At 43.7% G+C, this 12,825-nt stretch overlaps 1 protein-coding gene across 1 annotated transcript; it reads left to right on the forward strand.

The window, feature by feature from the left end:
• Positions 1-139: 139 nt before the first annotated feature.
• On the forward strand, positions 140-9,940 carry LOC311204499 (protein PRRC1-like; the record flags this gene model as incomplete). Its single annotated transcript, XM_084280915.1, has 9 exons — positions 140-173; positions 2,794-3,180; positions 4,119-4,269; positions 5,685-5,799; positions 7,196-7,247; positions 7,824-7,850; positions 8,314-8,477; positions 9,385-9,488; positions 9,838-9,940. Coding segments are annotated over 9 exons (1,137 nt in total), but the record flags the coding sequence as incomplete, so codon positions are not given.
• Positions 9,941-12,825: the final 2,885 nt, after the last annotated feature.

A 12,825-nucleotide genomic window follows, 5' to 3' on the forward strand; every position in this document is an offset into this window, starting at 1 on the left:
ACAAGTCTCCTGGGAAAGGGCAAGTGCTTCCATGTTCCTCGCAGCCAAAATCCAGCCACAGTCACATAGGGCACAAAGGGGAAGAGTCACTCCAAAGGCCTGCAACCATGTCAGCTCAGAGAGGAGGTTGCTCGCAGCCATGGTGGGTTGGAGCAACCTGTCATCACCCAGAGGTGAGAAAGAAGAGCAGAGGTTTAGGATTATTTCCATGTCTCTACAGAGACGGGTGCTAGGTGGCAATTCCACCAAACTAGCCCCCTACACACAGAATTTACAACCTGTATCTCTTGTTACAGGATTAGAAAAGCCTGCCTAAATTTCCATTAATTGGTGAGTAATTAACGCATCAAGCATAGTCAAATTAGCAGGCATGCTGCTTGAAGGTGCTGGACTGGGGCGTTTACACAGGCCTTGAGCTGGGTGGGTGGTTGTGATCTCCCCCTGCCACCTGTCCCTTCCGCCCAGCTTCTGTTGCCTTCAGGCATCTCTGGATGTGCCCCAGCTGTTGCACCTGCAGCGGCAGGATGTTTCCTCTTGAGTCGCTGAGGAGAAGGGCTCTGGAGTGGGAGACCGCATTGAGGGACCCTTCCTGAAAGCGGCAAGGCTGGGCACAGAACCACGAGGGTAAAAAAAGCGAAGGGAGAAAGGTAGAGAGAGAGAGGCACCCAACTTCCCCCTCGCCCACCACAGCAAGACCCCCTGACCGCATGGTGCGGTGACTCATCGGAGGCGGAGCTAAGGGTGATGGGGGAATAATCCCTCTTGATACATCCCTTTGAGCAAGAAATCAGGAAAGCATGGCAGTAGACCTGTGTGGATGAGCAGGGAGCTCATGAGTAACCTCAAAGGGAAGCAGAAGGTCTATGAATTGTGGAAAAAGGGTCTGAGCACCTGGAAAGAATATAGGAATGTTGTGAGGGCCTGTAGGGATGCGTCTAGGAAGGCTAAAGGCCACCAGGAAATCAAACTGGCAAGGGACATAAAGGATAATAAAAAGGGTTTTTTTTAGATATGTGAATAGTAAGATGACCAGGGATAATGGGAGTCTACTGCTGAATGAGAAGGGTGTCCTGGTTATGGGGAATGCTGAGAAGGTGGAGATACTGAATGCCTTCTTTGCTGTCTTCACTTCAAAGGCCCCTCGGGACCCCCAGCACTGGAAGTAAGTAATAGAGTTTGGGAAATGAAGAGCTTCCCTCTGTTTGAGGTGGGGGTGGTCCAGGAGGGTCTCAAAAGAATTAATGCACATAAATCCATGGGCCCGGATGGGATGCATCCATGTGTCCTGAGGGAGCTGGCAGAAGTGATTGCTGAGCCGCTCTCTATCATCAGCAGTGTGCTACCCAGTAGTTATTTAAAAAAACCCCAAAACACACTTACAGTTTGTCCCTTCAAGATAAAGGTGGTGTTTTAAGGAGGAGTGATCTACTTCTTTGTAAGAAAGTCATGCGTTTGAGAAGGTGTTTTGAAAAGTGGTATTTGAAAGTGTTTACGTTGTCAATGCATTCCTGTTGCCAAAATCATTGCAAGTGTCACACAAAAAAACCTTTCCACGCTGTACATGTAAATTGGCAAAGAGAATTTCCTGAACTATGTAGAAATCTTCCAGATGAATTAGTTTGGGTGGATTTTGAGCCCATTTATTAGGAATACCAAGGTGCAACACCTTCTGATGATTTTTCCAGAAGAATTGAATGACATCAAGGAAGATGAACATTTGCTAGCTGAATTTCAAGATAAGCCTTCATATACTTGATGGCTGGGAGACGAAAACAAATAGCATGGTTTTGTAAGCACATCCAGCAACACCTTTTCATTTGGGTCTGTGTGTCTTTGTAAGGCATTTTTTCCAGGTGTGACAACCATTAAAGCCATAATCGGAATATAGAACCAGACCTCCAAATTGCTGATGTAAAATTAATGAGGCTTCTGTAGTAACATTGCTCACACTACAATATTATTAATGGTATTATATATTGTGCTAACCGTTAATAACATAACATATTGTTTTATGAATATACTATTCAAATACTAATTTTCAGTGGGAGCAGAAGAGTTTCTTGATCTTTATCTCATCCTTTTAATATTTCTGTTCTGTATGTTTTAAAATCTATGGAATATACTAGGACAGTGGCCCATGTAAGTATTTTGTAGCTATGTTGGGGGTGTGCATGTTCCATTTTTTATTGACTGGTGTGCGTGATAAAGTTTGGAAACGACCTCCTTACGGTAACTTGGCACGTCACTTGACTGTCATCAATGTTTAGGCTGAGTGCAGTTTCACATCTGAGCTGATCCAACAGCTTAGTGCTGTAAAAACCAGTGTTTTCTGTTTCTCTGGCTTAATTTTCTGTCTAAATTTGGTTTAGAGAACAAAATTGGCTTATCCAAGGATCAGCTGGGGGCCAGACTGAAACACAGAAAGCAGAGCGTTTAGGAGCCTGGGTAGCTGGGTGCCAGGGAAGAGAGGGCTGCCTGGGGCTCAGCGTGCTAGCTGGAAATTTCTGAGGCCCACTTCATCTGCTACAAAATGGGTGGTCAAATGTTGACTCGTCTTTTTAGCTGTGATAAATAGGGTCAGAGAAGAAAAGAGATTCCAGGCTACTATCTCCAGAAATTGAGAGCAATTGGTGGTGGTTGCAAACTCAAGCAGTACTAAACTTTTTTCCATTGAAAGGAGAAAAGCAGACTTGGTCAAAACTTACTTGTAAACTAGCTGAACAATTACATACCTGAATCTCTGAGATGAAGGCTCGGTGTTTCTAAAATTCCATTTGTCTTTTTTTCCCCTAGCTTTGTCCAGTCCCCTTGCTACACCAAGCCTGTCATCTTCTCCTGAGTGCTCAGCACCTCTGGCAGCTGGAGCATCTCCACTTCCTCCTCCTATGATGACTTCATCTTCTTTTCCACTTGTGCCATCTGCAACAGTTTCTACTATGGCGCCACCTCTAACTCCAGCCCGACCTCCAGTTGCCCCTTCGTCTTTTAGTACCTCTGTGTCGCAGTTCTCTACAGCTCCTTCATTAAGCTCTACTGCTGGCTCTGGTCTTCCTGCACCTCCTGCTGGTCCCCCGATTTCAGGATTTTCCATGTCTTCAACATATGATATCACCAGAGGCCACGCTGGTCGAGCACCACAGAGCCCACTGATGCCATCATTCTCTGCACCTCCCGTCACAGGTAACCTTTTGTATATAGACCTTTGTGCTTGTGAGACAGGATGAGGGGTCTCCTGGGTGGCTACTTCAGCAGTCTGCTAGAGTCCCACAAGTTCAGCTTCTTTAGTATTCTTGTGACACTTAATTACTGAGTAGCTGCGCTCGGAGGAATGGAGAATGGCCTTTGAAGTACGATCACGGTGTAGGACAAGAGTCCTCTTCCACAGAGTTCTGCTAGCACTCAGGCTCACAGAAAAGTGTTTGAGAGCAGTATTTTAAAATGTGCCCAGGAAAGCCCAGCTGACCATTTATTTCTGTGTTGCTGCTGTTCAGCTCAGAGGCAATTTCAGCCATTGTATTTCCACGGAATGGTAAGGTATCTCAGGCTGTAATCTCCTAATGGGCAAGTTTTTGTTCTGAGAAGCTCGCTATCTGTAAGAAGTCGTCCGTCACATGAGAGTAGCTTCTCTTTTCTTGCTTCTGGCTACTAAATTGCATCAGGACAGTGAAAAATACTTGCCTGCCATGCAAGCGAGTGCTGTAGTTGCTGAACTGAGGTGATTTTCTACTAGCCTAATGGAAACTTAGCTCTTCAGCTGCAGTTGAGTCAGGCTTTAACCATTGTTTGTGACATGTCTTATAAGCAGTCTGTCCAGAAAGACCTATGGAAATTTGAAGACAATAAAAAGCACCACTCTTAAGCTAACATGTCTTTGTTTAATTTTACACATCAGGTGCAGGTAGGCTCGGTTCTATGAGCAGATATTGTTGAACTCATTCACAGTAGTTGCCTCTGCTAAACTCTAACAAGCAGGATTGTTCTGGGGCCTTCAAGAAATGAAAGGAATCAGCCCAGTATTATTCTATTCTTCCTGTTCATTTTCCTGTAAAACAATTGCATGTTGCTACGGCATAAGAAATGAAACGCAGTACTTGTGTCTTGTTTTTCCCTCTTCCTAGGTGTCTTCACAGATCCTATTACTCAGCAAGCAACTTTCTCTTCCCCTTTGGCTCCTGGAACTGGTTCTGCAATCACTTTTCCTGAGGAGCTTGAAGACCCCAGAGTAGCTACTGCCCAAGGTGGAACACCTGCTGGAGGGCTGTGGGGGTTTATAAAGCTCTGTGGTTTTGTATGTTACCTTTCAGAAGGAACTACCATTTTTTGTTGTCTCTAACAAGATACAACTTTTAAGGGCATGTTGCTCTAGGTCCTGTCTTTCCTCTGTCCTCATTTGCAAGGTGGCTGTTTTTTGCTGAAACTGTGCTGCTTTCCTTTCCAGAAGAGGAATGACTACATAAATGCAGGCGTCTAGGTGCTCGTGACAGGGAGATCCTTCTACCTTAGAGGTTTTGTCACATGCCCTTAAATCATGGGAAATGTCAGAACCTCTTTGATTCTTTGTACATCCTGGGTTTTTTTATCATTTCCTAATGAACTGAATTGGTTTTTTAGGGGATGCAAGTCCTGCCTGTTCTAAACCAAACAAGTCTCCTCAGGGAGAGGCAAATAAGTGTTTCTTCCACTGAGGAGGGGTTTCTTAAGAGGTGTCTGTGGTATTTTGTAGGATTTTTCTATTCTGCTAGAGGGCACGGAGTGTATAATGCAGAACAGATAATCCTTGTGGTGCGATCTAATCGTAGAGAGGAAATAAGCAGCAACAACTGACAGCATCTCATGAGCCTGTAACCTTTTTGGAGCTGTGACATGCTACATCTGAGTAGCGTCGTGAAGGCTGTGGCAGAAAGATGCAGGGACTGTGTGTGAGCTCTGAGCTGCCTTCAGGAGCAACACTACTATCTGTACTGTGCAATTGTAAATCGGAAGGAAGAATCAAGATTGACGTCCCAGTGGGACTGGAGACTTTTGGAGGGGCTTTCAAAGCCTTTTGAAAAAGAAAATCTGGAAGAATGAGTTGTGTGTGATGTGGCATAGTGAGCCCCCCTTTACTCCAGTGACTTCCAGATTACAGACAAGGACTTGTCACCGTTTTGTTCTCTGTAACTTGCTCATCTCTCACAACCTGAACTGAAGGGTATTACTATGCTACTACCTAAACTACAGCAGAATACACAAGTAAATGAACCTTAAGACGCACATAAAAAAATCAGCCTGCAGAGTGAGAGTCTCACTGGACAACGCACCTGAGAAATCACCACGTAACTGTGACAGAATTAACACACTCTCCAGATAAACTTCAAGTGCTGTTACATTAATCTAACATTCTATGCATTACTTAATGGTTTGTCACAAATACTTACTGATATATGGAACCATGCCAGGGTCCAGCGGTGTAATCATGGTCTCCACTGAATGTTTGGGTTTATCAAGAACAGACTTCACCATGGGATTCTCAGCTACACCCTAAACATAAGCAAACAGACTTCCATATCATTTTCTCGTTTTTCCCCAAGAAACTCACAATAGCACAGTTAAAACCCAACCAAACAAAACCCAAGTATTAAGCTGCTTCGTGGTCTTCTTACCACATTTACACTTTGTAATGCCTGGTGCATCTCACTCGCCAGCACAAATGCTGCAAGACGTGACCAGGAGTGCGTGACTTTTCGGATACAGCAAAGGCCAAATATCATCACCGCCATCCTCTCACGCACCAATGCAGAAACAGGCCTGCCAGTGATGGTGGGCAACACACTTGATTTCCTCCTATTCTGGGACGGGAAGTCTTGAACATTTAACAAATACTAATTACAGCTATCATCAGACTCGGTAGCTAGACTCAAACTGTGACAACTCCAACTGAAGAGCCTCTTTTTTATGACCTTACAGACAAGAGGACCTATTTTTGAATGGCCCATTACTAACAAATATTTTTACAGCTGAAATTGAGCTGAAATTCCTCAATTTATAAGTAGATTCTAAACAACGCTGAAAAAACGCTCTATCTTCTCCAGCCAAATTCCAGGTGGAGCTGCTGACAGACCTAAAAGTTCATTAAATGTAAGCACAAACACTGACAGGGTCTTACTGGCCTATTATCTACCTTGAGGGACATCTAAAAGAATGGTGTTGGATTTCTGAAGAACAGCAGAGCAAAAAAGGTAGTTCAATCGATTTCAAGAGCAGAAACAGAGATAACTGCAGCACTGCCGTGTATGCACTTCAACAGAGAATCCAGCTTGCATTTCTGCAACAACTGACAGTTAAGCCTCACAGATTCTGTCTGATGTTTAAAAACCTGACTCTGACGTGTGCTTCCACACATCCAACACTTGACAGCTTCAGTACAACTAATGATTCCTCATTCTTCCACCTCCCTGTTTCTCTGTTTGAGGGAGTGATATGGAATTGAGTTTAAAATATGCTGTATGTGTTCTGTTGGATCTGGTGATTAAATCCCGGTGTGTAAGGTATCGCACTGAGGGTCGACAAGCCAAAAGGTAAGCGTGCTCACAACGGTGTTTACATCGCTTTTGAGGCTTTCTTCTGACTTTCAGCTGTTCTGCTTTTCTAGCCCAACAGTATTTATACTATTTTAGGAAGCTCAGCAAACTTGAAGCAGTTCCTGAAACACTTGGGAAGAACATTGAAAAGGCTAAAACAGTCTAATAAAGTCTCAACTACCAGAGGGGAGGTTGTGGGGAGGTGGGCAATGGTCTCTTCAGCCAGGTGAGAGGAGATAGGAGAAGGGGAAATGGCACAAAGCTGCGCCAGCAGAGGTTTAGATTGGATATTAGAAAGAAATGTTTACTGAAAGGGTTGATGATCTACAAAGGTCTCTTCCAGTCGTATGATTCTGTGATTCTGTGAAGTATTGCTGAGCATTGAGCCTGGAATGAAAAGCATAGTATCTCAGTTAGAGCTTTAAAATGAATAGGAAGGAGCAGCATTGTGGTAGTCACAATTTTGTGTTTTACTAAAGTACATTCATGTCACGTCTAACTGAGCTGAGATTTCTACAATTTGTCAGAGTACTGGACAGGTTTTATGGGTTGGGTTTTTGTTTGGCTGGTTTAGGTGTTTTTTCCTTGCTGTGTTTTGTTTGTTTGTTTTGTTTTGCTTTTTGCTTTTGTTGCAGCAGTCTGGTGAGCAGTCCTCCTTCTTAGTTGTGCTAGTGCTGCTCTTTGCATGTAGGTGAAGCTGGTCAGGAAACTGATGAGGCAGAGAAGAAAGCATTAACACCTTTGTGCGCTTTGTTTTTCTGAGCTGTCACTCAATTGGACCTGTGGTGTGATCCAGCTGACCACATTGCTGCACCATTGTACTAAAGCAGTGGAATAAAACGGGATCATCTCTCATAGGGGGAAAGGGTGAATCAGCTTGGTCTCGGTAGTCTGGGGAAGACTTAAGGGGGGATCTGGTCAATACTCCTAAATATCTGAAGGGAGAATGGGGCCAGACTCTTTTCAGTGGTGCCCAGTGACAGGACACGGGGTAATGGGCACAAACTGGAACGCAGAAGGTTCTCTTCCATTCCCTACCATTCTTTGATTCTCTTGAGTGCATCCAGGCAGCTTCTGAGTATGTTTGAGGATGGAGACTTCCTCGTGGTTCTGGACAACCTGTGCCAATGCTTGGTTACCTTCATGGTTAAAAAGATCCTTCAGATGTTTGTATGGAACCTCCTTTGTTTCAGTTTGTGCCCATTGCTTCTGCTCCTGTCCATGGGCACCACCAAAAAGAGTCTGGCTTCTTCCTCTTTGCAGGCTCCCTTCAGATATGTGTACAAATCAGTGAGATCCCTCTGGCTTTATCTTCTGCAGGCTGAACGTGCCTATCTCTGTCAGTCTTTCCCCCTAAAAGAGAGATTCTAGCCCAGTGGTTCATCTAGTTCAATATTCTGTCTTCAGCAGAAGCAGCAGGAGGTGAATGTCAGGATTATTCTTCTAAATCCATGAGTTGTCATCTTAAATGAGCACTATGCTTTGTTTCAGGTGCAGAATACGCCTCAGTTCCTGTTGTCCTTTTTTCATTGATGAATCACTTAGGAAGTAAAAGTTAGGTGACTAGCTAAATTAAGTGACTTCTGCTTCAGGAAAGAACTTTTGTGCAACGTGTGAGAAAGAGAAGACCAACTGAAGCATAGTCTTAAGATGTAGAATGTATTTAAACTGGCTTGTAATGGGAATGAAGAATAGTACACGCTCATAGATATACATCTCTCTCTATATATATACACACACCTGTGTTTTACAGAAACTGGGAGAGAACTGGACATAGTGGTTACTTCTACCAAAGAGGTGAAAGTTGCAGCCATTCGAGATGCCTTTCAAGAAGTCTTTGGAATGGCCGTTGTTACTGGAGAGGCTGCGCAGTCTAACATCGCACCCCAACCTGTGGGCTACGCTGCAGGTTTAAAAGTAAGTACTAAAGTACCTCCAGCACAGAGAAGGGCAATGGAAACGTAGGATGAGAGAGTGGTTGGGTTTGGAAATGACCTTACAAATTGTCCTCAGCAGAGGGGGCTGAAACTCTCTGCACTAGACCACACTGCTCAAAGCCACATCGAGCCTGACCTTAAGCACTTCCAGGGATGGGGCATTGACCCAGAAAAATCTGATTTTCCCTAAGGGGAATGTCAGTCTGTGGCATTGGGAGACTTCTCCTTTTCTTGTTTTTGGTGTAACTTGCCGCCTGTTCCGTTAGATCATTCTGAAGCTGCTTGTTGGAATAGCTTTTGGGGTTCTTGTGCAAACGCGGTCACAGCAGTGAAGAACATTTATGTCCGTTTTCTTCTAAAGCAGTTGATTGCCATCACATCTGGCAGGCATTGTGATATGACTGTAGTTTGAAAGTGTATCAGGCATTTGTTCTTAGTCTGTCACTAGCACAGTACTTTGGGATGAAAACTAAACATGAGAAATTGAATAGGAAAAATGTAATCAGAAGTTAAGAGAGCCTTTGAGACTGGGTTGTCTCCCAACTAATTCTGTAGGTGAAAGACAGGTTGATCAACACTTGCCAAGGATCTTCCTGAACAGCTCCATTCTTACATTTAGTATGTAGGAATTCATTGTGCAGCTTTTCAAACATGAGTTTTATCATAGCTTGTGTTACTGTTTGAGATTCCTGTTTGGGAAAGGCTATGGTGCTTTTTCATGACTTTTTTGGTTTTTCTACTGTTGAATAAAAAGAGTAATTTTTTTAAATCGCTGTTTTCTGTTTAACTTGAAAATTCTGCTCCAGAGGGGTTTTTGCACTCATCTCTGAGTGTTGTATGATGTGATTGAAAGAGAATGTTGTCTAACAGATCATGTTCCCATGTAGGGAGCCCAAGAAAGAATAGACAGCTTGCGCCGGACTGGAGTAATCCATGAAAAACAGCCTGCTGTATCGGTAGAAAACTTCATTGAGGAATTGCTTCCTGACAAGTGAGAACTTGAAATATATCCCTGAGGTGGGGAGAGGGTTGTTTCTCATTGACTCAAAGGGTCTTGCTTCCAGTGCTTTAAAGAATAAAATGTCATTTATATGTAGACACATATAAAATACATGAAACAACCGGAGCCGTAGAATTTTTTACAAGGGAACACAGGCACTTCAGTTTTTTATATATACATGAACTGATACATGCAAATTTGATTTGAAAAATGCTGGGATGCCTTGATGTAAGTCATTGTTAAATTTTTAACTACAGTTGTATTAGAGGTTGTAAAACGGTCATCATTCAAGGGCTAACATGTTGCTTTTCAACAGACTCTAACTTGGCTGTCATTGCAGGTGGTTTGACATTGGATGTCTGATTATCGAGGATCCAATTCATGGAATTCATCTGGAAGCTTTTACCCAAGCAACACCGGTGCCTTTGCAATATGTTCAGCAGGCGAGTTTTCTGTTTTCTTATTAAAGTTGGATTAAGACTTAGGATTTAAGATTTAATTTATGATGTCAGCTCTTACTGGTAGTAGCTACACTTGAATTTCTTAGTTTATAAAATGAGGATCAAAAATATTTTTGAGTCATGCATTGCCTAAAAATCTTCAGGCCTTTGTAGAAAAGCAGTTCTCCCTTGGGAGTCTTCATTCTGCAGTACATGGCACTTGAGCCGCTGATTTTAATTCTTGTTAAAGAAGAAGAAATATTCCAAGAAGAAGTTAACCAAGGAAAAAATAACCTCAAAGTACTCCCTCAGAAAAGGAAGTACAGCTTTAATTATTGAATTGTTGTCATCAATCTGATTCCATGACTCACAAATGTTTAGATAGATAAGAATCCTCACTCTTCCTTAGGTGCAGAAGGAGGTCTTGTAGCTCAAGTAATGCACTAAGCAAGTGCACCTAGGAGGTGCAGTAAGCACTCTTACCCGTCCAAAGGCTCATTTTCCTTTCTTTAGCTTACTTCCCAGATGTGTTTGAATGTCATCTAATGCCAACAAAATGGCATCACCAGTGAGGTGTCTGTGTGAGCACGTTAGCAATTGAGCAAAGTATCTGGCACGTCATTTAGGAACAAGTGTCTATTTTGAGATCTTGCCACTCAGTCTTTAATAAAGCTCATAGAGCCTTCATATTTATGTTGTTAACCACCAGCAAACAGACAGCATGCAGTACAACTGCAAGCCTTTTAACTTGCATTAGATCAAATTCTACTCTCCTGTAGAAAGAGAACTGTGCTTGTATATACTTCAACAGAAAAACACTGCTTGCTTTCATACTTTTCAGAGTTAAATTTTCCTGGTGTTGCTGGTACATTTTTCAGTTGAGTTGTGCATGGTGTGGCAGTGAGTCATTGGGCAGCAGTTGTTACCCTTATTCCCATTATGCCTGTCTCTTCCAGAATCAGAGTGGGTTTTTCTTGAATGCAAGATATTTAGGCTTCTATAAAACCAGTCCAAAACCAAGTTCTTATGCAAAAACTACTCACAGAATCATACAATATCCTGAGTTGGAAGGGACCCATGAAGATCATCAACTCCAAGTCCTGGCTCCACACAGGGCCAGCCAGGTCAGAGCACGTCACTGAATGGTCAGAATTCGCTAGGAGTTTACTGCAGTCATGGGCCTCCAACTTGAGGCATCTGGAGTCCCAAAGCCCATCGACTCTGTTGAAGACAGAGGCAGTGAAGGTGTTAAACTCCTTTTCTTTCTCTGTGTCCCTGTTAGTAATGTGACCGTTCTCATCTAGCAACAGACCAATGTTCTCTCTGGTCCTCCTCTTGTTGTTACTGTATTTGAAGACCCCAGACTGTCTACCACAGTATTGTCCAGCCTCGGCTCTCTCTAAGCTTTGGCCACACACATTTTCTCCCTGCAAAGGTGAAGAGTGTCCCCGTAATCCCCGCACATTTCCTGATCTTGCTTCCACTTTCTTTTTCTGCTGAGCTCTAGAGGAACGTCCCTGCTCAGCCTCCTGCCCCACCTGCTTGATTTCTAATGTTTTGGAGTTGCCTATTCCTGTGCTTTTAGGAGGTGGTACTTAAAAAGTGGCCAGCATTGATGGACTTTCAAAAGCAGTTTCCCAGGGGACCTTACCAGCTACTTTCCTGAGCAGTCCAAAATCTGCTCTCCCTGTATCTAGTGTTGAAGTTTTGGAGGCAGTTTCCCTTCTTTCAACAAAGATTTTGAATTCCACTACTCTGTGGCCAAGAAGTCCACCTACTTCTACTTCCCCCCAAGTCCTTCTTTGTGGATGAGCAAGAGATCTAGGAGGGCACCTTTCTTCGTTGGCTCCCTCAATACCTGAACAAGGAAGTTACCATCCAGTTGCTTTCGGACTCTCCTGGACCTGTTTGTATTAGCTGTGGTGGTGTTCCCAGCTAACATCTGGCCAGTTGAAACCCCCGTAAGGACACGGACAGGGGATCTAGAGGTGGCTCTTAGTCCCTTGAAGAATAACTCATCAATGTTGTTGTTGTTCTGGCTGGGCAGTCCACAGTAGACTCCCACCCCTGACTCTGACACGCTTTTCCCGCTAGCCTGGTTTTATTCCCTTCCCCCTTCAGACCTAGTTTAAAGCCCACTCCACAAGCCCTGCCAACTGCTGGGCTAGGATCCTTGTTCCCCTTTGGGACAGGTGGACCCCATCTGCCGCCAGGAATCCCAGTGCCAAATAAACCATCCCATGATCAAAAACCCCCTGGTGTGAAAAGAGCTAATCACACGCAGAGTCGAGGTGTTCATTTCAGTTCTGGTCAGAACAGGGTGCCAGGCCTAAAACACCAGCACGTACACCCCTTTTTTATTACAGTCAGATGTAGCCGATCGGTGGTGTGAAACTTCCTCACCCACCTTTCATTCACCATCACCATAAAGACGTGTTTTTCCTCATGGTTCAGAGACTTGGTGAGGCCTTGTAATTAGCACCCGCATGATTCACAAAGCGGGGTACAACTCGGCATTAAAATCAGTACAGGGGAGTTAAGGAGACGTCGTTTCTTGATGCTATTGCAAGGCTAGATTTGTGTTATATGCACTTACAAAAGGGGCAGAATACTTTGCAGGGTCCTCTTCTTCTAAATTCTTGGTCCATGAAGAGATGCCATCCTGGTTACTGTAATCTCAGAAGGTACCGTGAAGGGTACGTGAAGTGTCATGTACTTTGCACTCTGAACCCTTAACTTTTCCTACATCGGTAACAATTTCTACATGATCGGAGTTAACTTGGGAGAATCGACTTTAAATTCCCGTTTTGCCTAAAACCTTTTGGCTGAGACAACACTGTCCTCACCAGGAAGACAGTGTTTCAGAAGGTCATGAAGGTGATGTTTAA

Source organism: Gallinula chloropus, assembly GCF_964237585.1.
Source record: "Gallinula chloropus genome assembly, contig: HAP1_SCAFFOLD_177, whole genome shotgun sequence".
Classification (NCBI taxonomy): domain Eukaryota; kingdom Metazoa; phylum Chordata; class Aves; order Gruiformes; family Rallidae; genus Gallinula; species Gallinula chloropus.